The sequence below is a fragment of the Dermacentor variabilis genome, chromosome 2 (assembly GCF_050947875.1).
Source record: "Dermacentor variabilis isolate Ectoservices chromosome 2, ASM5094787v1, whole genome shotgun sequence".
Taxonomy (NCBI): domain Eukaryota; kingdom Metazoa; phylum Arthropoda; class Arachnida; order Ixodida; family Ixodidae; genus Dermacentor; species Dermacentor variabilis.
The window spans coordinates 137,123,369-137,148,733 of NC_134569.1; the positions used below are offsets into that span (position 1 = coordinate 137,123,369).

The 25,365-nt window shown below is 46.2% G+C and overlaps 1 protein-coding gene and 1 pseudogene across 2 annotated transcripts in view; one reads left to right on the plus strand and one right to left on the minus strand.

The window, feature by feature from the left end:
* Nucleotides 1-8,116: 8,116 nt before the first annotated feature.
* Nucleotides 8,117-25,365, minus strand: part of LOC142572755 (uncharacterized) — a 184,639-nt gene continuing 167,390 nt past the window's right edge. For both annotated transcript variants that reach the window (XM_075682089.1, XM_075682090.1), the window contains exons 6-8: nucleotides 18,014-18,215; nucleotides 17,214-17,465; nucleotides 8,117-13,732 (exon numbers count right to left, since the gene is read on the minus strand). In XM_075682089.1, the coding sequence (XP_075538204.1) occupies nucleotides 13,458-13,732; nucleotides 17,214-17,465; nucleotides 18,014-18,215 (729 nt within the window). In that variant the 3' untranslated portion in view covers nucleotides 8,117-13,457. The remainder of the gene's footprint in view (nucleotides 13,733-17,213; nucleotides 17,466-18,013; nucleotides 18,216-25,365) is intronic.
* LOC142573344 (uncharacterized) lies at nucleotides 19,821-24,843 on the plus strand (annotated as a pseudogene).

Below are 25,365 nucleotides of genomic sequence, written 5' to 3' on the forward strand. Positions count from 1 at the left end.
TTGAAAAATATTCGATATTCCATTCGATCCTTTTCACTCCTTGCACTATTTTATTCGTATTCTATTTCGTCTCTAAAACTGCTATTCGCAAATCCCAGTAGATAACATTTTAAAAAGAAGCGTCCTGTGGAGAAGCGGTCACACAGCACTGAGCGCATGATTGGAAGGTAAGTGGTTCAATATTCGTGCTGAACATATTTTTATATTACTACTTTATTTTCCCTCCTGCAGTAGTTGTTCTTTACCTATGCTTCACCACCAGGCCTGAAAAAGAGGTCCTGCTAAGGGGGGGGGGGGGGGTGCAAAGCTACCGGCGCCAAGCGTCGGGGTTGGGATATAGGGATGCCGCTTTAGCGGCCTCGGACCAATGAATAATGACACGTTGTTATCGCGAATCCATTGTATTGTAGAATATTCACTTCCAGGTCATACTTCATATATTCTGGCTGGGCGGCGCATACGCAGAGCGTGCCTATATGTGGCACGTACTCCTCCAGTCGCCGACGGCCCTATAGCACTGCGAAGCGGCAAACCTTAACTTACGTGCGCCCCAGTGACTCTTATGTTTCGTCATTTAGAAGCAAAATTCCCTGCAAAACGTCCTCAGATTTCTCTGACCGTATGGACCTGCCTGCGAAAAACCGCTCCCGCTGGCAACACAAAGATGGCTACGATATTCAGGGTTTTCAGGGTCACGGCGGCAGCTTCGCTTGTGCTGTTTGTTCTCAAGTTTCTCGATTGTGGCTTCGAATCGAGGTGTTTCATCGAAGGCGAAAGCGTACTTACTGCTGGTCACCTCATACATGGTCGCTCTCAAGGGTTTCAACGAGAAAACAGCGGGAATAATTCCTCTGTATGCAAGCGTACCGCTTGCTCGGCGAGCTTCTTCAGATTTTTCAATTGCGAGGGCGAGTCAAATGAAAGTGAGCCAACCCACACCGCGCAATAATCGTTCGGTCCATTATCTGCGAGGCATGCATGTGGCACACAGGCATCTCTCAAAGACATGCGCAGGTGTGAGGATAAATGTTCTTTAATGCTCTCATACACTGGGTTGAACATGGTTGCGTGACATAATGGACGCTCCAAAAGTTTAACAGCGTGGTGCAGTGAGGTTTTTGACAGCTGAATGTATTTCCCGAAAAGAAAGTCACCGTAGGGCTGCCGTGTACGGTGAATATTGCATTTCGTTGGCCACCGTGACGCGTTGGAGCAAACGGTTCAAAGAAGGACGTGAAAGTTACAAAGACGATCCAAGATCAGGCCAAAGCCACTGTGCAATCACCCAAAACACAATTGCAAAGGTTGATGAGTTGATTAGACAAGGACGGAGGATAAGCATCGATGAACTGGCAGAGCGTGTGAACATACGTCACGGTTCGGTTCACACCATAATTCACGAGCATCTCGGTGATTGGCTCATGTGTGCGCAATGGTTGCCCAAGATTTTGAACCCCCGCCAAAAGACGGAGAGCTTCGGCACTGCGTTGACTCATCTGATCCGGTATCACAATTAGGGCGACGACTTCTTGACTGCACTTGTGACCGGAAACGAATCATGGTGCCACTACTACGAGCCTGAAAACGACAGCAAAGCAAGCTTACAGTGGAAACATTTGAATTCACCACCCCCAAAAAAGCGAAGGCCGTCATTTCCGCCGGGTAGGTGCTGTTGACTTTTCTTTTTCGATCGTCAGGGGGCCATTACTGATCAAATGTGCTAAACCTGGAGAGACTATCAATCGTTTCCGATATTGTGAAACGCTGAATCGGCTTCGTAACGCAATCAAGAACAAACGACGTGGAAAATTGACGCATGGGGTCATCTTGCCCCACGACAATGCCCATCCCCACGTCGCTGATGTGGTTAACACAGAACTGGCAAAGTGCGAGACGAGGAAAGCGGGGATGAAGCGCGCCGTCCTCCATCGCGGGCGAGGCATCGGGGGACGCGGGGACGTTCTACTCCGGCTGCTGCGGCGTACGGCGAGGCAGCGCGGGCGCCGTACCCTGAAAGCGATGCTTGCAACTTCGTATGCCCTGTTCTTTCGACGCTTAGTTTCAAAGCGACAGGCAGCACGAAGGTCAATTCGCTCGCTGCTGCTGCCGCGCTTTCTCACTCCAGCGTTTTGACTGAGCGAGTTTACGCGGTCATTGAGCGAGATATGTTATGATCATGTTTACCTGCGCGCGCTTGACACCGTGCTTGTTAATTTAGTTAGTAAGCGAATGTTTACAAGTTTATATGACTGATCAAACTACTATAACTACTTTGTTAGCTCTCTACTAATTTGCTATCTGAATCTATCTTTGCATTGCGGGAGAAACTGCGACTTTTTTAAAGATAAAGAACCTTTAAAGCGAGCCGGGAGTTGAAGAAGGCAAGTGCTCGCGTGTAACACAGCCATCAGAAATGTGCAAGCACTTGTGAGCGGTGTTGCTGCACTGCTACCTGGAGCTAAGACACAAGGTAAATGTAACTGGTAGCGAAGCTTCCATAGAAGCTCATACGTTGAAACATGGCGGTTCATCGGCGGATGGATGTTATGAGCGCCCCCTTTGGTGGGTTGTGCCATCAAGCTCCTGCTATATACTGCCTAACGTCCTACCTAGGTTAAAAAAAGGGAAAAAAAGCACGATGAAGTCCCATGACCAAATTTTCATGGGGCTCAGCGCCATCTGTGTGACGAGAGAACTCTTCCGGCGAAATAAAAAAAAATAAAGTGACATCATGCATATACGTTAAAAGCATAGGTGAAGTCATTTTTTGTTCTCAAAGGCGCGGAACTTGTTTTGGTGGCCTGCTATTAGACTTGTATTTTCAAATGCCCCGCAATTCAACTCGACGGGCTTTTCGAGCTTTCAGCGCGGGAAACGATGCAGCAATACATCAGCCTTACAGATATCAAAATCGCACGCCTGCACGAATATCATTTCTTTGCAGGCCGACGAAATCTTTGGATGTGGAGTGCTGGGGGCATCGTCAGACTCCAAGTCCGTCGGCCAGCCTAGCCGCAAGAAAACAGATAAACAATTATCTGGTGATCGTAAACCACTAATTTGACTACAGAGGTCAAGAAACGATGACCCCACCTGCGCCACCAGGATTCAGACAATCTTTGACAAGCAAAGCAACAAGCACAACGTGTGAGGGAGGCGTATTGTAATAGGTGAAGAACTTTGCGAGCGCGCCTTACCACACGCTTCAAGAGCTGCATTGCATTGCAAGTGACAGCGGAAACAATGATCCCCTTTTATAGACCTTTAAATCGGGCGAAGAGGAAAGGGTGCTCGGCTAAAGCACCTTAAACTTCGTAAAGTTGTGACACTCTCCTCCTCTGCCTTCCCTCCTCCTCGTTTCTTCTCTCTTTCACGCTCCCTCCTCGAACGTGGCGCCGCCCACACTGCTCAAGCGTAACAACGGCGCCAACATGCGCTCCTCGTCACTCTGTTAGGGTATCTAGACACCCTAACTCTGTAGACGCTTCTCGAGCAAAAATGGCGTTGATGCACGGCGCGCGGGCCCACGTGATGCTATTAGGCCAATAGCGACGCGGCGTCGGCCTATCAAATATTTGTGATACACCGGCATCGTTCTGACGCATCTCAAGTATAGTAGGCTTGAAATTATTATATTTCTGCGCTAGCCTCCTGCATGAGGCCGATGGCGCAGCTCAACACAGCGATCACTGCGGTTGGTGAACCAGCATGATACATATATAAGTTATGTGCTTCGGCATTGCCTTTTTTCCCTGAAAAGCCATAATATCCTATATGTATCGCATAAAATTAAGTGATGGCTATTTTTGAGGACAAAATTTCCGTAATACGTGCGAGTTCGTCGTAGAGAATGGAACGAACACAACCGAAAAAAAAGATAGGTTATCATCCTCTTTCTCGAAAAAGAAGGAAAAACGGGCTAACGCCACAGTACGACCTCGCATAGTCACGCCGCACAACGTCTATAGATCCATAAACGTTGATGCCGCATGCTTGGACCATGCGCTATATAGAACAAAGATATCTGTAATCCAGAACCTACCACTGCTTAGGATGCTCGCACAGTTCGTAAATGGTCGCTTTGCTGGACAAGTATAGTTCACACTGTAAGGTACTCTGTTATTGCTAACTAAAGCTATATTATTGGTAGATGGAAACCTCATCCACAGAACCAAGTGCGCATAATCTGCAGCTAACAGTTTGAACGCTTCTCAAAGAATAACAGCACGGCTCAGGACTATCGTAGCAGAGCCATCTATGGGCAGTCGACTGCCCATAGATGGCGCCACTGCGTAGCAATATGGCATTTGGTTTGGATATTGTGGCGAATGGACGTGCTTTTCGGGGCTCCGTGGCGGCGTCGAAATAAGTTTTTATGCATGCTTTGAGTTTGCTTCTGTTTTGGATTTGCAGATTTTTTTTTTCATTTAAATAGTAATTCAGTGGTTTTCCTTTCTCTCTTTTTTTTTCTCTGTCTCTCGTATTTCAGGTGAGCGGATTTGTTTCGTGTACATTTGGTTTTGCAGGATGGTTTTAAAGCGTCCTTTCGCGCCACGTGCTTGTACGCGTGCAGCCGGGTGGGACGTTGAGTGTTTGTGGTCTTTAAATGGTAGCTTGGAAGTGGCAAAACTAAACTATTAGTGGTTGTACTGTGTGTGTTTTGGTAGAAAAGTGAGAGCGTGGTTGAGCGCGTGCGAGAGCGTGTCATACCTTCGGTTTCCGCGGCATCGATTGCTTTTGAAACAGTGGTGAGAGTTGCTTTGAGGCATTTTGAGGATTTGGATCCTGTGCGTATCGGTTTTTGGTAAAATGCACGTGCTCTGCATTGATATAGTATTTGCATCAGTGGTAGCATTATTATAGTATTATAGTATTTGCAAAAAGCCGTGCAATACATGGCCAGAAAGCCGGGAAAGCAGGCAGTGCGCGGGGGGTCCCTCAAGGCAGAAGAGGAGACGGGTAAGAATGGAGAGGGCGTCGAAACAACAGGCACACAATGTGATGTCGATACTAGGCTGCAGAAAATGGAGGCTTTCCAGGAAAAGCTTGTCAAACAGGTGCAAGAGCTCAAAAACGAGCTAAACAGGGAGCGTGATGCACGAAAGGTAGTTGAAAAGAGACTTGAAGCAGCCGTGGAAAAGCTGAACAGGGCCGCCATTGTGAACGAGAATGTGCGTGACAATGGACCGCAGACCCCCGACGCGACAGGAGAGGGAGTGTCAGCAAAGTACGTGGAATGCGTGCAGCGTGATGAAGAGTTAGCTGGAAAGAACGGCACCTACCTTGAGGCCGCCACGCGGAAAAGGCAGGAGCCCAGGGGACAATGCCCCTTGTCGAGTCCGAATCACGCGGAAAAGGACAAAGGGGAGCAGAGAGATGTAGGAGAGAGTGAAAGGGTGATTATCGCCGGCGACTCAAACCTGGCTGGGTGCTCAAAAGTAATTGTGGAGAGGGTGAAAGGCAATAAAAGAGTGGCGGCAGGGACATTTCCAGGACGGACACTAGGTTCTGTCATGGAGCGAGCAAAAGAAAAGCTCGTGGAAAATGCCCACGTGCGCAACCTTGTCATAGTAGCAGGTGGGCTAAATGACGTCCTAAGCAGGAAAGGGACAGGACTAGGCCAGCGCTTGGCGAAGGAGGTGGATGACTTGCGCGAGCTATTTCCTCAGGTGCAGATTGTGGTGTTCACGGTACCAAAGGTGCCTGTGCGTGACAGTCTTGTACAAAGAGCCGTAGTGGCTGCTAATGAGGCGATATGGAAAATGAGCCGAGAGAAAGGCTTTGAGGTTGTCAAAGTAAACAGGGAAGTGAGAAGGTGTGCTGGTTTTAAACAAGACGGGATCCACTTCAATTACAGGCTGGCACGAGTAGTGGGCTGGCAACTTGGTGGTCGCGCTGTTGCTTCTTTAGGGGCCCCGTGGGCTCTCAGGAGGCCAGAGTAGGTAGTAGTAATGAAGAAGGTCCCCTAGGGGAACCTCACAAGAGCATCACCGTGGATAACAGAAAAAGGAGGAAAGCAAGAAAGAGAGCTCGCCATGCAATAGGCTACATAAACATGCAGGGCGGCAGATGAAAGGAAAACTGGGCAGAGATTGAGGAGCAGTTAAATAGAGAATCAATAGGGGTGTATGCGGTTACAGAAACGCACCTTAGAGACTCAGAAGAGCCGCCAGTTATTTTCGTCAAGCTAGTTATTTTCCTTCACTGTGAATCAATGTTTTTCCTGTACAAATATCTCAACACTCACCCAGCCCACTTACTTTCTTCCATATTCCTCAGTCGTTCTTCTTAATCAATTTTACTGCGAGCTTCCCTCCCTTGAAAACTAGTACAGCCCATATCACCCTGCACAGCTTCATTTGTAGTCTTCCTGTGAGCGCCCAATGCGAGGTGACCCACTGACCTTTGGTTCCCGTCGAGTCCTGATTGTACCCGATTTCAAGCAAGCGTGCAATCGCATTACCAAAAGTAAGTCCTGGAACCATTACACCTTTCCACGTACCCCGGAGCACATCGTACATATTGTATCCCCATAGCACTCTGTGCAGCGCTTCATTATGGCTGAATTTCTCTTCCCCTTCACTGTTATTGTTTTTTCCTGTGTTTCCATATATCCATTGCTTTCGTTTATCCGTATACCAAGGTATTTATATTCTGTTACCCGAGGTATTTCCTGGCCCTGTATTGTCACTGTCTGTTCACTGTTTTCATTGAATACCATAACACCCGATTATCTAACACTAAATTTAAAACCTAAATTCTCGCCTTTCTATCCACAGATATTAGCTAGACATTGCAAATCACTTTGCTTGTTAGCTAGCAACACAATGTCGCCCGCATAAGAGAAACCTGGAAGCTGCTGCTCTACTGCTGTACCCGCCTGTTTGTATGAAAGGCTAAACCGTATATTACTTCCTTCTAGCGCCCTCTCCATCCCCACCATGTACATCATAAACAGCAGTGGGGATAAAGGGCATCCCTGCCTCAGTCCTTTGTTGATATCAACTTTCTCCTCACTCCTCATCCCTTCCCGTTTAACACAAATGGTATTTTCTAGGTAAATCTCTCTCAAAAGCTGTAGACAAACGTCACCTAAGCCTTCCCCTTCCAGAATATCCCATGAAATGTTGCGGTCTACGTTGTCAGAGGCTCCTGTAATGTCTAAAAAGGCCACATACAATGGTCTGTTGTCTACTTTTGATATTTCAATACACTGAGTAAGAACAAACAAGTTAGCATCCAAGCGCCCACCTATTCTGAAGCCATTCTGAGGTTTTTCCAAAATGACATTATTCCCTGCCTATGCTTGCAGCTTTAATTTGATTGCCTGTATTGCTAGCCTGTATATTACCAATTGTCAACGGCCTATACGAGTGAATTCCATCCTTCTCCCCCTTATCTTTATAAATTAAATCTATTCTACTTTGTCGCCAACTGTCTAGTATTTACCCCGCAATTACCTATTTTTGTTGATATATATTAATCCTTACTGTGTTCATTTTGTGTCACCTGTGCCTGTTGTGAATGTGCATTCACTGGACGCATTGCACTGCTCCTCAATTGCCCGTCTGTTTTTATTATTCCATCGGTTACATGATTTTAAGGCAAAGCTTTCTTCACGTACACCACATATGCACCGAACTTTATTTCTGGGTCCCACTTATGCCTGTGGCATCTTCTGGTTGGTCAGTTCGTGAACATACAGTTGCATATAATGCAACGAAGCAGGGCATTTGTGTCTGTTCACAAGAACGTAATTAGTCATTCAGGCGCATCATTCAGAGGCATCATTCAAGGCCGTTCTTGCTGCATCATCCACCTGCTCATTCCCGACACCATAGTGCGCAGGTATAATATTCATTGAAAGGCGAGTGTGGCAGGGGCCTAGCCAGGGAAGGGGGGTGGTCATACACAAAGCATGTGCGCCCCTCCCCCCTCGGCCCTACCAAAGCTTCCGTGTACCAGGATGCCGGATAACAGTATATTATAATAATCTACAGATTTATTCACTGTTTGCCTTTAGTACAGCGTAAAAATAAATCAGGTAGGGCTAACTGCATTCACGGACTTTTACCAACATATGCAAGGTGCAAAGTCAGACACAAACAACTTTCAATATTTTTTTTCTTTTCCTCGTTTATTAACAAGCATACAAATACACGAGAGGAGACTGTGTATACATCTACTGGTAGAAGTAGTGTTTTTTTTTTTTTTCTATGGAGTTTACAAAGCTGAGCACACAGATTGCGGTGCAAAAGAAAGCAGTTGAAGAAATAAAAACGGAGATCAAAGAGTGAGAAGACTGTAAGAGCAAGGTGTCAGTGTTGTTCTAAACAGCTAAATGAAACAAATAGCATGACATGTTTCCTCTTATCAATGTTACCTTGCCCTCCTTCAAGCAGTATGGGAGTTTGTAGTCCCATAGGTGGGGGCACTGGAAATTTGGTGGAGGAAAAGACAAGGAAGAGCTCCAAGGTGGTAAGGAAAAGCACATGTCACACAGCTAACGATAACCTGCACCCTCTGTACACATACACGAGGTTTGCCGAGTGAGAGCAGCTAGCGTTTCTTCTCTGTCTGCTGTTCTATTGATCACTCGCTGAAAGTTTAGTTGTGTTGCTCTGTTCACAAAGGCATATCAACACTTGGCAGCTTTGGGAAGGTGGACTTCTGTATGAAGTGGGGGAAGAGAAGGTTGTGAACTGAATGCGATGTACGCAGCAGCGTGGTAGAGAGGTCTGCATAAAACAAATCGGGGCTTTACACATAAATATAAACATTGAAGGACTTCTTGTTGCTTGCTTACTTCTGCCATAAACTTTTTTTCATCTACTGACTAGTGCTTGGTAATCAAGTAAATCTTACAAGAAAAATAAAAGAGGCAGTGTGGCCATCTAAAAGAGTTTCGAAAAAATGGCTCTGAGTGTTGTTGGTCTGCACGCTGTCACAAAGTGTATAGAAAGCTAGGACTAATGACCAGAGGCGACCATATGCGCCACCTCTTACCAGGAGCAGTCAAAAAGGACGAGAGGACCCCAGTTCTGTTCCTTCCTCCGCCGGTTCAAGAATCTCGCACGTGCGGTCCTCAGCATAGCACCACCATTGGCAATTATGTAATACGGCAGTAATTTGTTGGTAGTGATTTAAATTATTTTAGTCCTCATGTTAGATTGAGCCAGAAATGTGCCGGCACTTTGCATGGCTGAAGATACTTGCTTTATTGGCTTTGGCCGAAAAGAAGATAAGACTTTGATGAACGACAGGCTGACCATGACAGGAAGTGTCGTGCCATATGATGCACAGTGGGTTTGGGCGAGTATGTAGAGTGTTTCAGCCAAAGCGCACGCTATCCACGTAAGTGTGCAAATGTGAGTGAAAATTGCTTACTTTCCCAGCTCTTGCAAAAAACATCACAATGTTACAAGGAAGAAAAAAATGAAAACTGCCAGAAAATGGGGTACCTAAAAGGAGCACTTAGATGAAGACTTCATTTTGCAACTAACTCTGTTTTACATAAACCCCATGCAGACTACAGCATCACGGCGTCAACATAGTTTATGCACTGCTGATGCTCTGACTCATTGTTGCGGTGGTATCCTTCTCATATGTCAGACAAGCACTGACAATGTTTCTTTACTGTGGGACCTTATACGCCAAATTGAAACAAATAGGCTGCATTTTTCATAACTATTTTCTCTACGAACATGCTGACTTCATCACTCTTTATGTGCAACTTTTGGAGAGTACAAGTTTGAGTGATGGATATGTAATGAGTCCACGATGAATCAATGGTTCATTTCAGTCAGTGGCATGCACCAAACACAAAACACTTCGCATTTTGGCCCCTTGGTTATGAACATGCTAATTAGAAGCTGCAGAAATATCACACACCTCAGTTACCTTCCCTCTGTACTTCCATTCACTATGATTCTTCTAATTGTGTAAAAAAAATTGTGTGCCATTATGAGGCACATATCAAAAGTAAGGTTGTGAAGTAAAATGAAGTGAAAAACTTTGATATCAAAGCTGGCTGTAATGTTCCTACACCTGTGTATAAGATAAGGTATATGATTTTAAAAGATGCATACTATATGGTTAGTCATTCGCTTAGCAGTTGCAACCATATAGCATGCGTTTGGTAACTGCTGTATGTAAATGTTCAGCTGTCAGTACAGCCACCCATCTCAAAACTTCTACTTACTGATGTATGTAAAAATTGAGCACAGTCCGAAATATTCAGGTTTCTGAAACTGCTCAAACCATTATGTGTATAAAAAACAAGCTGTCACTTAGGTGGCATGGCCACTTTTGCCGTGGCATGGTACAAATGCTTGTGTAAAGTCTTAATATGACACACTGTGTCATAGCAGTTTTGCAAAACACAATTATTTTTAGTATTAAGTTTTACTATTTGAATCCTGTAATTCTTCCAGATAGAGTTGCTAAGAGAACAGTAAAAAATGCCTTGAAAAATTTTCTTGTCACTAAAACCTTGCTTACACTGTGCGCCTATATTTAGTTAGTTCTCAGAATGACTGTCACCTTGGTGTTATCTTTGGTTCCTAAAGAAGAAAAAGGTAAAATGCAACACTTAGTGTCTCAGACAAGGACTGTTGCCTAAGCCTCCAACGCTCCGAAGCTCAAGGCCTGACATCATTCCTGCACCAGTGACCATTCAAAACCTAGCTTTCAAAACGGACAAACAGTTTGAAGCGGAAAAAAAAAATAATGACAATGTTAGGAGAGCTCTCGTACAGAGAATAAAGCATCGCTTGAGTGAGGTGTGACAAGGAATGAGAGGGACTGGAGTGCAACGCTTCAGCGTTTCTGAAGGGACAGCATGACGCCAACGGGTTACCATTTCCAGCATTGCACAGTTGGATCTCGACATCAACGCACTGACAGAGATGCGTGTGTGTGGGTAGTTGTGTGTCTGTACTCGCGAGCCAGTGTGTTCACACGTTGAGTGTTACTCATTACAGTGACAGGAGCAATGTTTACACAGGGTTGCAGAAAGTCTTGTAAAGCGGGGAGACAAGATGCAGTGCAGCACCATAATCTATGCAAAGGTTCTCGAGAAGCTTTTCTTTCAGCAGGCAAAGAGTAGAGGGTGCACCAGGGTCTGCGGCTGACAAACTCTGGCCAATGACACAGCGTTAAAACTTATTTACACAGCTGCATACATAGAAAAAAAGAAATGGAAATGCATGCCGAACGAGCACGTCGCACCAAGAGAAAAAGCATGTCACACGCACAACAGAGCTGTCACTGCTCGCTACACAGCAACAACCAACTTGAACTTTGTCATTGAAGTCGCAGCAGCTGCTAACCCCACATCTCGGAAAGGCCATGGTACACAGCTGAGAGAAATGAGACAGCGTGGCGTACATAGGCATAGAAGCCTTCACAATGTGAAACAAACCGATTACACGAAATTTTTTCATGCAATTTCCGTTTTTGCTGTTCCTTAACAGCTGCAATTATAAGCACACCCAGCACTCCACCGATGAAGTCATAGGTTGTAAAAGGAAGGCAGACGTTACTATGAAATAATAACAATAATAATGGCCAGCTCGAAACGTGCAGCTGGGGGCAGAAGATGCCACTGGAAGTGCTGCACGGAATTTAATGTAGCAAAATAGTGAATCCAACACATCACTCTTTAAGAGGACGTGATCATGGACAACACTTTTCTGACAGCATAGTGATGAGCATCAGGCAAATATACCTCACAAGTTCGATGGCTTGAGAAACGAACATTTCCCCAGCATACAGTTACACAGCCTGTTTCTTGTGTCTTTGCCATGTGTTGCGAGCAAACCATGCCTTTCTAACATATCTTCTGTATCTGGAATTGCTAAAATAAATTGTGATGACATAAAATAAATGAAAGCTTGTTATATGCAACTCTTTTGTATAGTATTTAGAGTGCTCCTACAGGTGGTAACAAGATGGAATTAGCCACAAGACAATGACAAGAGTCTTCAGCACAGCTGTCGAACTCCTGGATAAAAAAAAGAAACAGACTCAAAAGGCTAAAACTGCATAAAATATATGTTGTATACACTTTTGCTCCAAGTGCAGGCTAGAAAGAGGTACATGAACATAACATGCAAAAATACAGGCGATGGTGACAAACAACACTGTCATCAACGCATTGCAGTAGTGCTAGACCAATAATGCGAGAACAGTTTAAAATGAAAAACACTCTCGCATATACACCAGAGAGCTGCAGTGAGCCCTCGTAAAGGAAGAGCCAAAACAAAATTGACATTGTAAACATTGGCGCATAGTGTCTGCGTCTCTCATCTCAGACTGCCTTCCATTCTTGTCGATCTTACAAGAGCCGAGGAAGACATGAAACACCCTCTAGTTGTTCGTCTTGGAAGTATCATTTTCATGGAGTTTGCACTCTAAATGAAAGTGCTTCGATGGCAGGGTGCAATGCACCTATGTTTTTGTGGTGGAATGCATGGTGAACTTGAATGCCAGGCTTCTAAGAAGGCTCACATTTCTTGTCCTCCCTACAAAATATCCACTTCTTTATTTCTGAATCAACTGTTTAGAAAAGTTTTGGCTTGCTGCTAAATGTCTTTAAAATATATTGTGATCAAAAATACTTTTCCTGCCTTTTTTGTCTAATGCAGTCTCATCCGTGTTCATTTCTGCATATTTCTCCTATATCTTCTCAGCAAAGCAGAAGGGAAATTTTTTTGGCCCTGTAAGCATATCATGGGAGCAACAAAGCTACAAATAGACTGGTAGAAGCAAGTCATGGCAGGTTCCTACAGTGGTGCTGTTGTTCACTTGAGTAATGCTGATGATTCTATCTGGCGCCAAAGCATCCAGTGCTGACAAGTGCTAATGCAGCCCCTGGGTTCTCTTGGAATAGATCTACCAGGTGGCACACATAGAGACTCCACAAAAATGTCACCCGCAGATGACAACACAAGAGCGTTCCCAAACCCCGTTCTTAGAAAGGACACCGAAAGAAGCGCTTCATGAGAGATGCTGATTCACCTTAGGCATTATGCACACGCGACTTGCTCAACCAGTATCAAGAATGTTGACATTATGGAAGGCCGAAAATTCCAGACAGGGCTTGTTTGTGCATGTTACTGTGAAGGAACTGTCAATCATGCACACTGCATAGTTTACTTCTATATAGTATTTTTTTTTTATGATAAGCACTTGCATGATTTTTCTCATGTCCTGTAGGTTATGCATTTCAGCCGCCAATTTCGGTAGCCTATAAAGGCTGCAATCACACTGCTATACCGGTGAACATAAAACCTTTCTCTCCTGACGTGTTCAATTCAGTGACCTGCCAAGAACCTACAGCATAGAATAAAACAATCGCCTTGCCTACCCACATTAAAGGTAGGGGCAACAAAAAAAAGAAGGAGTGTATGTGTTATGTGTATGTGTGTGTGTGTGTGTTGTTGCATCTGCCTAACTCAGTTTGCAGTCACCTCTACAGGCTGTGGCGGTGGTTCCGCAACATCGCCATTTGCCTTCTCAACCTTGTCTTCTGGCTCAAGTTCCTTGTTCTGTGGGGGCTCAGCAATGACCTCGTCGACCTTCTTGGTGACCTCTTCAACCTTCTTGGTGTCCTCGGCGGCAGACTCCTTCTTCTCATCAGTAGCCTTTTCTTCATCATCTCCCTCTTTCTTCTCGTCCTTTTCATCATCTGCCTTTTCACCATTCAAGTCGCCATTCACATGGCCCTCTCCTGTAACAGTAAAGAAAGAGAACAGGGGGGAAAAAAATCTTATCAATGCCACTCTTAAGGCCAAGGTGACCACTAAAATGATTAAAGGCTTCTTAAAAGGTCACGTGTTATGAAGCCACCAAATATGCATTTAGTAGAAAGACAGGACGTTCCAGGACATAGATAAGCTTGTATCAGCACTAGTGGAACTTTAAATTTCAAAGTGTACATAGTCATTGCAAAGTACCCACACACAACCAACCCAGGGTTGCTTATGAGTCGGATCACATGCCACATTTCCATGCGGCTACCCCACAAAAAATTTCAAGGCATTTAAAGAGACAATAAAGCGTGTTCCAAATCTGGATGTATGGTATTGGACCACAATATGCAGGTTATTGCAGTGTCATTCTGTCACAACCTGGAGCTCCGTATTCTCATAAAACACAGAAATTAAGCAAATGTACGGCAACTGCAATGACTCCATCGATACCTGGAAGTACACTGTTATGGTGGCTAGCACCATCATCGCATCTGTTGCATGATATAGCTGGCTTGCACCGTTTCCTAACGAATGTTGCTTTGCTTTTGTTTCCGCCATCAAAGCTGCCAGTGTCTGCACTGCAGTGGCAGGTCAGAGTAAAAGCTTCAAAGAAAATACAGGTAGCGTAACCGCAGCAGTACAAGCAGCACCGCACTCTGCGTCGAAACCACATGCGCGTGCGTGTGCACAATGACAGCTGGCTGATGCTTCACCCTGCTTTCAAGAATGCTTTGGCCATATGCCCTGCTGTTCGCATTCCATTTGTATTCAATAGTACATCTGCTGTGACACTTGCAGGTATGCAGGTCACAGCATGAACAGGAAAGATCCATTAGGTGTTTTATGGACCTCCTGCATTGCTAAAATGAATATCTATTAGAGGTCACTTATGTCCGGCTGTGATATCCTTTCAACGTCCCACCAACGTGATCTGCAAGGGACTTAGATTATCCATATTACGTACTTGTAATGTTGTTTGGGGAAATATAGATATCTATGGAAAGAGTGCAAATGTCTAAAACATGATGTTATATGGATATCTGTGGCACATAAATGGTTCACTGGGACACGTCGAAGGGCGGTGTGAGCACAAATGTCTGCCCCAGACATATCGGGCTCTGGTGCGCTGGCAAGCGTACATGTAGTTGGCCTTAAGAGCATACACTTCAAATGTTAGTATCTTCTCAAACTTTGTATTTTTCTCTTTGTCACTTTTAAAACTTTAGATGTACTATACAATTCTTTAATAAACAGGAAGTTCACATACACCTCATCCGGTATGTTTGAATGTGAATGTACATGAATGAGTTGCTGATACTGACACCCATTCTCATTCCATACTTATATGCCTAATGCTTCGAAATAAAGCCAAAGTAAACAGATCGTAGCACAAGTCCTTTCAAGCTAGTCAATAATTTTTATTTCCAGCAGTGTACTATCGAAACCGTAGACGTTGGAAAGATAAAAAATATGTGGCCAGAGTGAAAACGGGACAGTGCATGACACCGTCTCGGGAATTTTCTCGTCATAGCACAATACCTAGCACTTTGTCTCACTCATGCATCCCCAGTACTTCTAGCACAGCAAGGTTGAAATCTGGGTTTGTTGATGCAGATCCACAAGTTTTAGTAGTGCGACAAACAAGGACAGAAGAAAGGATAATTATTGTCATTTCTTCTATCCTTGTTTGTCGCATTACCACAACTCGTGGATACACGTGCACGCACCCAAGTTAAGCACTACAACGATATTAAATTGCACTTAAAAACTACCTTTCAGATGAATGTTTAGTATACTTTTCTGCTATATTCTAAAAAGTAAACATTCTGAAATAATAGTCAAACCTTCTTATAATTAGTGGCACCCAAACCAAACTACCTTCTTTTATATTTGATATTTGTTATAAGCATATATTTGCTACACGCTGTTATTGGCAAGAAATGTTTTAGATTTACTTAGTCATAGCCAAAAATTCATTATACTGTACCTATATGTGAATGACTGCATGCTCGTACACTCAAATCAGGTCAGTAAGCAAGCAAGAGACAGCCACCCATCAATGCACTGCACTGAAAGTGGCTCTGAGCCACTCTTTAAAGGTTACACCCCATAGTGTCAAAATACCAAGATGAGTGTGCACAATTGATATCTGAAACTTTCTGCATCCAAAAGAGTGGCGACGCATGCGTAATGTATCCTTCCATTTCACTCCTTCTGCAGGATTCGTGCAGAATTCGTTCCATATTATTTCTGTCTTTTCAGTTTTTCTTGCAAAGTGCCGTGCTATATATTTGTGCTGCTTGAAAGAAAAAAAAATTATGCAACGAATAGATACTGCCTAATGCGAAATTTGAGCACATGTAGCTCTATGTGTTTCCATTTCGCGATATATTGGCTGGCACGAACAGTCTCTCTCGTGCGGCACATTGCGAATTAAGTGAAGTGTGGTGCCACTACCTCACTAATCTGGTTAATCGTAAATCGGGTTAATCGGTTATGAGGGACAACGCCGACCCTCACTGCAGAACAGGTGCCCAAGAGCTGCACTCTAAGAACATTTGGTTGTTAGTCAGCGCCGTTGTCTCTCCCTCCTACGCTGTTTCTGCTCAAGTTATATTCATGTTCATTATATTGAGGTGCCTCTGTATATAGGGCACACATGCATAAAGTTTAGAAGAAGTTTGCAAAGCCAGTCTGTTGTTCCGCAGTTATCAATAGTTGGCTTTGTTTGGCAGCATTTGAATTCTACTGTCTTCGACAGTAGAATACTTTTTTATGTGAGCCACACACAATACACCCTTGTTAGAGTGAACAGAAAGTCATGTTGGAAGTGTGATGATGTTAAAGTTCAACTAATCTGTGGAAACTAAGCCAAGTTTATTGAATTCTGCTGAGCTTATCACTTCACTTGTCAAAACAGTGTTAAGTGTAGTGATTATGTATATGGTGCCCATGAACAACCTCTTTAACCTACTTCCAAACAAAGAAACCACATTATATGACAGGGCATTGCCTGGGGAATGTTTTATCGTTCCACATTTACTAATAGAAACCATGCTAGGTTTCTGAGGCACACATCCCTTTAGCACAAATGCTGTCATTGCAAATATGAAGCAGTTACTTTTGCACAGTAGGGTCCAGTGTTAAAGGAAAAACATGAGTGTAGAGCACATGCAAACTTCTTCCTCCGCGGCACTGGCCCCTTTCTACACACCTGGGCATGGCACCGACATAGCCTTGACCGGAACTTGCAGCTAGAGCACCAGCGAAGTGAGAGCTACATATTATGGTGTTCCCTTTAGCAGTGGACTGCACTGTACATTTTCAGCCTCTAGAAACTCCGGTGCTTCAGCAAGTCCCGTTCAGACAATCTTGTACTTCAGTCAGCCGACACCTGCCTTCAGAAAGGGTGTGCGCTGTTGTCAAACACCAGCGACAGTACATACAAAAGCCACTGACCCTCAGTCGAAAGCTCCTGCTTCTTCATCTTCTTGGACTTCTTGACGACGCCCAGCTGAATCATGCTGTAGGCAGTGTCCAGGATCGACTGCTGCACATCGCGGGGCTCAATCTCGAGCACCTCACGCATGCGGGCATTGTCATATGTGCTTGGCTTGTTCAGCTTGGACATGAGCAGCTTGGAGTTCTTGTCCACCAGGCTGTTGAGCCACATCAGGAAGTATGGTGCTCCGGCTGTTGAAATGCTGTAGCCTGCAATGCACAATGTTGACTATGAAACCTTTTGGGTCCCCCTGTCACATTAACAGCCTGTTCTGCATCAGCACATTCCTCATTCAGGCTGGACATGATGCGGTGTGCGTGATGGTTGCCAGGCGCTATCTCTACGCAGCAGGGAATTGATGCATCATTAAAGAGACCCTAAAAATCCTTTCCTTGCAACCTGAGCAACATGCTGAAATGAGTGTGATTGGCCTGGACAGTGGCATGACAGGCCACTTCTCTGGCATGTGCAATAGTTCCTGTCAACAGTCACCCCACATAGCCACCTACAAGATGAATACCATCTTTTTAAAAGCTGGAAATGTATTGGACATGGCTGAGCTCTCTAAACAAAGCCCCCTTCCATGGGCCAGTCACTAAGACCATAAGTCCGTGCCACAAAAGCTTCAAAGAAAGCTTGGCCGTCTTCTTAACAGCAAACAGAAAATCAATAAAGTTTCTTGTATGTTGCCACCGGCAGCTCAAAAGCATCAGCAAGCGTAAAGAAAAGTGACGGAATGGCGTGTTGCGAATCTCACCATGTGGCTTGAACTCCTTTGCAAGTGCTGTGGCCATGTCCTTGACAGATATGCACTGGTTGGTGACAATGTGGCGGTTTTGTGCTGCTCCTGGCACAGTGAGCGCATGTATGTGTGCCCGCGCCACATCACGAACATCCACCACACTGAGTGATGCCGGAGGCACCAATGGTATAGACCGGTCCATGAAGCGCTTGATCAGCTGCACGTAAACACAGAAACATACACATCCCTCAGAAGCTGTCGTAAATTAATTCCATACCTGGATTCGAATATTCAATTCTAAGAGAGCACACTGCCACTGCAATTACATGCACATTCTTCCTGGTACCCGACTGCCTTGCAACCCATATAGCATCAGTATTGGCTACACCGATGACAGGTTCAGCAGGTGAGAAACCTTCCTCACCTAACTTTAAAGGGACTCTAAAGAGAAACACCAAATCAGCTTAGACTGATGCAATATCGCTTCAAAACTCTATTTTAGATCATTTCACGGTAAGAGGTTGATTACTAGGAGATAAAATGAATGCAAAGGCCAAACTCTTATTCTTCGTTAAGCTTGTGCCAGAATGGCAGTGCCAGTGCATCAGTGTGACGTCAGAAACTTCAAAGCATTTTCCCTCATTTTCTTATTTAGGACATTGTGGCAGGGTAAACGTTCTCGAAACTTACCAAGTTCAGTTTCTGGGTCCTTTAAAGTACAAGGTAGTTCGTCATTAGTAATAATTTTAGCAGTCTGTCTTTACCAATACTGTTGAGTCTTCGTCATTCTAGTTCTGCGCATGTGCAGTATACTTCCGTTCCTTCTTTCCGCTCCCACTTCTCTTCCCACTTCAGGGGATAAAAGCTATCACACACCCCTAAATAAACGTCTTTTATGTTCGAGCGGTCTGTGCCTCGTAACTGTTTGTGGGCCGCGTGCCGTGGAAATGCTACAGTGGCGACAAGCCAGGATACCCCCCATTCGGTGAAAGAAGACCCGGAATCGGCAACCGCGAAGGCAGCCTCGCCGACGACAAGCATGGCTCATCATATGCTCCCTGCATTCAACCAAGATACAGATAAGTGGAAGCTGTATGTCATTAAGGCAGATGCCTACTTTGAAGCTAAAGGAATCACCGATTCAGCCAAAAAGAGAGCACTTCTCGTGGCAGCATTGAGCACGGAAACCGTGCAAGTATTAGATGGCAAGGTCGCACCGCGAGCCCCAAAGGCGTTGAGCTTTGAGCAAGTTGTCGAGGTGCTAAACAAGTGCTATGATCCGAGGCGACATGAAATAACGGAAAGCTTCAAGTTTTTTAACCGCTGCCAGATGGAAGGGGAATCTGTCACGCCGTTTCTGGTGGAAATACGCCGCATAGCCGATAACTGCAATTTTGGCGACGCCCTGGAGCGGATGCTCAGGGATCGTATTGTATGCAGTGTGCGGTCGAAGGCCCTACAGAAGCAATTACTGGCAAAGGCCAACCTCACGCTAGCGGAGGCTGAAGCGCTTGCAATTTCAGCTGAAACTGCCGAGAATAATGCTATGAAAATGTCACCCCAGCCAAAGGTTCTATTGAAATTGCAGGTGGCTCGAAAAACGCCCTTCGGGGAAAACAGAAACGCTGAAGAACATCTAGCATGCGGAAGGTGCAGCAGCTCAAAACACGATGATGTCAGTTGCGGATGGGCACATGCACGTTGCTATCACTGTGGGCTGCGGGGACGCCTTGCTAAGAAATGTCAAAGTCACCCTAACCGCGGAAGGTTAGCTACCAGAGCGACGCACGCAAATACACTGGCTATAACGGAAACAACGCCAATGGACGAGGGCAGTGACGAAGTCCACCTTTGGAAATTGGTTTCTAAGCATAAAAATGTTCTCGAGCCGCTAATCCGCTGCTCATTTACATGGGGCGGCGTTCAAGTAGCCATGGAAATCGACACCGGGTCGCCAGTATGCGTCATTTCTCGGGAACTGTACATGAAGCATCGAAACCATTGGCCTGCCTTGAGGCCGTCACGTGTGAAGTTGTCTTGCTACGCAAGGCTGTTACTGGTGCTGGGCGACCTGACATTATGTGCGGGCTTCAAAGACGTGCTCGTGGTCTGCCCCTCACAGTGCTCGTCTGCGAAGGGCCAAGCTTATGCGGAAGGGACCTGTTGGCGCTGCTGGACAACGCCGGTGCACCGGTGCTACATGTGACACCAGCCTGCGGAGCCACGGAAACGAGCGAAATGGACAGCTGGAAGGTCAAGGCCATTTTCACAGACTACCAGGACATCTTTACCATGGAACTCGGTCTAATGAAGGGTCCTCCAGCAAGCCTGCACCTCAAAGAGGGAGCAATACCAAAGTTTTGTGAGGCGAGATCTCTTCCTTATGCTTTATGCGACAAGGTAGCTTTGGAGCTGGACCGACTCGTTTCCCTTGGCATCTTGTCGCCAGTCAGCCATTCGGATTGGGCAACGCCCATAGTACCGGTGTTAAAGAAAGATGGCTCGGTGCGGATTTGTGGCGATTTTAAAGTTACATTGAACCCGGTTTGCGCAATCAAACAGTATCCTATTCCTGTAATCGAGGATATGTTCGCAGCTTTAAGTGGCGGTGAATGTTTCAGCACCCTCAACTTGCGCGACGCTTACAGTCAGGTGCCTCTAGACGAAGCCGCATACAAACTTTGCATAATCAATACGCACAAAGGCTTATTTTGCTATAATCGGCTTCCGTTCGGAATATCATCTGCACCGTCGACCTTCCAGAGAAAAATCAACACGATTATCAGTGGCTTACCCAGAGTTCAAGCCTATCTTGATGATGTAATCGTGTCCAAGAAGAAAGGCGATAATGGAGAGCGACTGAAAGCCGTCTTATAGAGCGTTTCTGGGATTGTGAGGTTAAGTTACGGTATAACAAATGCAAATTTTGACAACCGGCAGTCATATACCTCGGACATCGCATTGACGGCGAGGGCCTTCATCCAATAGAAAACAACGTGGAAGCTATCATGCGCACACCTTATCCGCAGAACGTGACCGAACTACGGGCATTTATCGGAATGTTGACTTTCTACGCGAAATTTTTGCCAAACATGTCAACGTACCTAGCGCCGCTGTATCAACTACTGGAAAAGAACGCACGGTGGCAATGGAACGCGCCGAAAAAGGCCGCCTTTGATGCAGCAAAAGAAAGTCTGAAAACTGCGCCAATTTTTGTACATTTCGACCCTGCAAAGGAACTCAAGCTAGACTGCGATGCGTCGTCACTGAGTGTCGGAGCAGTTCTGTTTCACTTTATCAACAACGTAAATAGACCGACAGGTTTTCGCTCAAGCACACTGACCCAAGCAGAGCGGAACTACTCCCAGTTAGAATGTGAAGCGTTGGCTTTGGTTTTCGGCGTAACAAAATTCCGGGACTATCTTCTAGGTCGTGAATTTACATTGGTTACGGATCATCAACCACTCGTCAGCCTGCTGAGACCCGACCGCCAGACACCGACTACGGCGGCTGCGCGAATTCATCGCTGGGCGCTGTACCTCGGAGGCTACAAATACAAGCTTCAGTATGTTCCTGGGAAACAACTACTGAACTCAGATGCCCTCAGCAGACTACCACAGCAGACCACTGGAGAAGGAGGTGAAGGTGAGCCCCCGGAGTACGTGCTCGCACTCGAAAGCTCAGATGAAGGCTTGGTCTCAACGCGTGAACTGAAGGACCTAACGGCCGTCGACTCGACATTGCGTAAAGTTCAAGATTACGTGTTACGCGGTTGGCCAAAAAGCAAGACAAACATAAAGCCCCGATTTAGCAACTTATTATGAGCGTAGGTTAGAATTGTCCTTGGCCCACGACCTCATGTACTGGGGAAATCGCGTCGTCATACCAAGTGACGCCAGAGAGCGTTTCCTGCAACTTCTTCACGAAACCCACCAAGGATCATCGGCTATGAAAGCCGTGGCACGCTCCCTATTTTGGTGGCCAGGACTTGACCGCGACATAGAGCAGCGCACGACCAACTGCGGGAATTGCATAGCAAATTTACCTACCGTATTTACACAATTGCAAGTCGACCCCTTTTTTAAAATTTGAAAGTCTGAAGTTGGGGGATCGACTTACAATTGAAACCAAAACATGGCCCCGCCAAAAAAAGCCATACCAACGAGAGCTACAATGTAGTTACAATTTTATGTTTGCTCTATGGCCCTACCCGTATCTTTTCGCTATCCCGCGTGTTTGTTCGCTTTTCGGAAGGGTTTTTCAACATTTTTGAGAGTCTTACAGTGCATGCAACACTCATGGGGGGGGTGTCAATAGTTGATAAAAGCGCTGCTGTTCCCATTAGCAGCGGCACCCTCAGAACGGCGGCGCTTGCGGGGAGTATCGGTAGTTCATGGAAGAGCAGACACCGCTCGCGGGTTTCTCTTCCTCTGTTTAAAGGCATTGGTATTGGTTTGACTAACTTCTTGACGCGCTCCACTTCGGCTACGTGCTACTTCTACGTTTCCCCAGTCGTCATGAGTGCTGCAGGCCCACTAATCCTTCGGCACTCGTTCACAGCAGCGTTCAAGAGGGCTGCCATCCTTTACGCCGAAGAAACAAATTACTGCGCAGCGGGCCGCAATTTCGATGTTTCTAAACGGGTGGTGCGAGAGTGGCGACTGCAGCGAAGCGAAATTTTCACCCTGTGGCGGCAAGTGAGAAATTTCCCACGTGCCGAAGTCTGGACGCTTTCCGGAGCTGTAGGCTAAGCTTGCGGCGTACGTCGCTGAAATGCGTGATCGGTCCCTGCCATTGAAGTGCGACGCGGTCATGAAACAAGCCCGGACCTTCGCCTTAATTTTAAGGTTCTGCTCCGCCGTGAGCACAACGAGTGGCTGGCGGCAGAAGACTGCGAAATTACGCCAACCGGACCTGTCAAAAGAGCCTCCCTGACGGCTGCGTGTGGTTGGGTGCATTTGGCGTGGGCTGCTGTTCTGCAAGATGTCCTCGTGCGGTCGTTTGCCAAATTTGAACTTTCGCTGGACCACGACGCGCTGTGGGACCGCAGCAACGATGACGATGGCAGCACTAGTGAAGACGAGTAGTCCAGTGACCATGTCAGCTACTAATAAATTTTCGTTATCGAATGCACCCTCGGGGTCTTTTTTTTTTTTTCAGTCAAGCGATATGGGGGGGTCGACTTACATTCGAGTCGACTTACAATCGTGTAAATACGGTATGCCACCGGCCGCACCTCCCCTAAACTGGCCGAAGACAGAAGAACGGTGGTCCCGAATTCATATAGACTTCGCAGGACCGGTAACCGGGAAGATGGTCCCAGTTATAGTGGACGGTGGTAAGAACAGCCAGCTGCAGTGCAAGTTTGCCAGCCATTTACGCCAGCGGTGGCAACCTCATCTTGGAATTCCACCGCCAATCTCTAGCCACGGCGTGACTAAGTCGACTTTGTGTCGGGAACAATTCGCGCATCCTCCACTCTCCGTCGCTTCAGCTAGGATGCATTCGATGAAGCAGGCTTTGTGCTGAAACTGCCACCGTTACGCTCTAGCCTCGTCGCCGTTGTGACTGAAGGAGTTCGACGAAGCAGGCTTTGTGCGCAACACGACAACGCCGCGGGAATGCTGATGAAGGCTCCTTCCCACGCGCCGACCAAGACGCAAGACAATGTGCTACCCGGGACGGCTCCGAGTTCGACGAAGCCCCTCTGACGTCTGCTCCGGACCATTGCACCTGTGCGGCACGTGTATGTCAGCCCTCCTCCTCCAAAAAGTCGGGTCATCTTCAATGACGTCGAACTATGACGTCGAGCAGGGTGCTTATAAGCAGTGTTTGTCGGCTGCTAGAGTGTGCTCGTTGTCGTGCTCGAAATGTACTCGTGAGCTGTGTGCTCGTTTGCTGTATGCGTCGTCTTCCGTGCTCCATTTGGGAGCCACGCTAGACTGTGTAAATGTATTTGATGTTCAACTGTAAATAACATGTATATAAACCCTGCTCACCTAAGTCCCAATGAAGAGTCAAGTTCATCCCTACGACTACGACTGCAAAATCTAGTAACGCGCACTCCAAATGGATCGAAGCGATTCCTATGAAGCATGTAAATGTGGAAAGCACAATAAGGGCTCTGAGGAGCATATTTGCCCATTTTGGTGTGCCACGTACAATAGTATCAGACAACGGCACACAGTTCACAAGTAATGAATTTGCCACATTTACAGCAAAAAAACAACATCACGCATCTGTACACGGCACCTTTACATCCACAGTCAAACGGAGCTGCTGAAAGGGCGGTGCGAACAATAAAGGAGGGTATTAAGAAAATGAAGGGAGGCGATCTCTATGAGAAATTGGTATGGCTACTGTTCAATTATAGACGAACACCTCTGAAGACTGGGAAATCGCCTTCAGAGATGCTCCTCGGGTATCAAATAAGTTCGCGTCTAGACACCTGCTTCCCTGTGACTGTTGCAGGTCCATCTGGCAGCAGTGTCCATGACTGGACACTGCTGCCAGACAGCAGCGTGTACGTCCGCAATTACGGACAGGAAGAGAAGTGGATCCCTGGTCATGTCAAATCGGCGACCGGAGCACGAATGGTAACCGTAGAGACTCCCACTGCCATTGTCAAGCGCCACGTCGATCAGGTGCGCTGCCGCTCTAATTCATCACCAAGGTTTTCGGATACGACTGCTCGTGGCCCAGGGTCCAACCAGACGCCAGGTCCCAGCACGGCCACCAATGCAACCACTTCCTCGGAAGTGGCCGCCCCAGTTAATTCTCCAGATACAGCCCAAATGCGGACGACAGCATTCGACCTCGCACCCCTTCTCTCCCAAATACCTTGAGTCCGGCTGAAGCTTTGCAGCAAGTCCTGCGCCGGTCAACGAAGCAGCGCAAGCCAGTGCAACGGTTCCATTTTTGAGGAGAGGGCAGTGTTGTGCCTTCGTCATTCTAGTTCTGCGCATGCGCAGTATACTTTCGATCCTTCTTTCCGCTCCCACTTCCCTTCCCACTTCAGGGGATAAAAGCTATCACACGTCCCTAAATAAACGTCTTCTATGTTCGAGTGGTCTGTGCCTCGTAACTGTTCGGGCCGCGTGCCGTGGAAATGCTACAAATATGTAGTCCATCAACACGTAGTCCTTTTTTACCAATAAATATATAGTTCATCCTTACCAATAAAGAACTAACAAAGTCCAAGCAGACATCATCAAAATCACGGCAAGCTGGTGCAGAAAGCATCATGCTGACTTCACCTCTCATTTTTCGGTTTCGCATCTTTTCTAGGTGATAAACCTCCTCTCATGGTGAGAGTGGCTGTACAGTCGCCAACCGATTTTCCGGACTCCAAAAATTCGGACATGCCC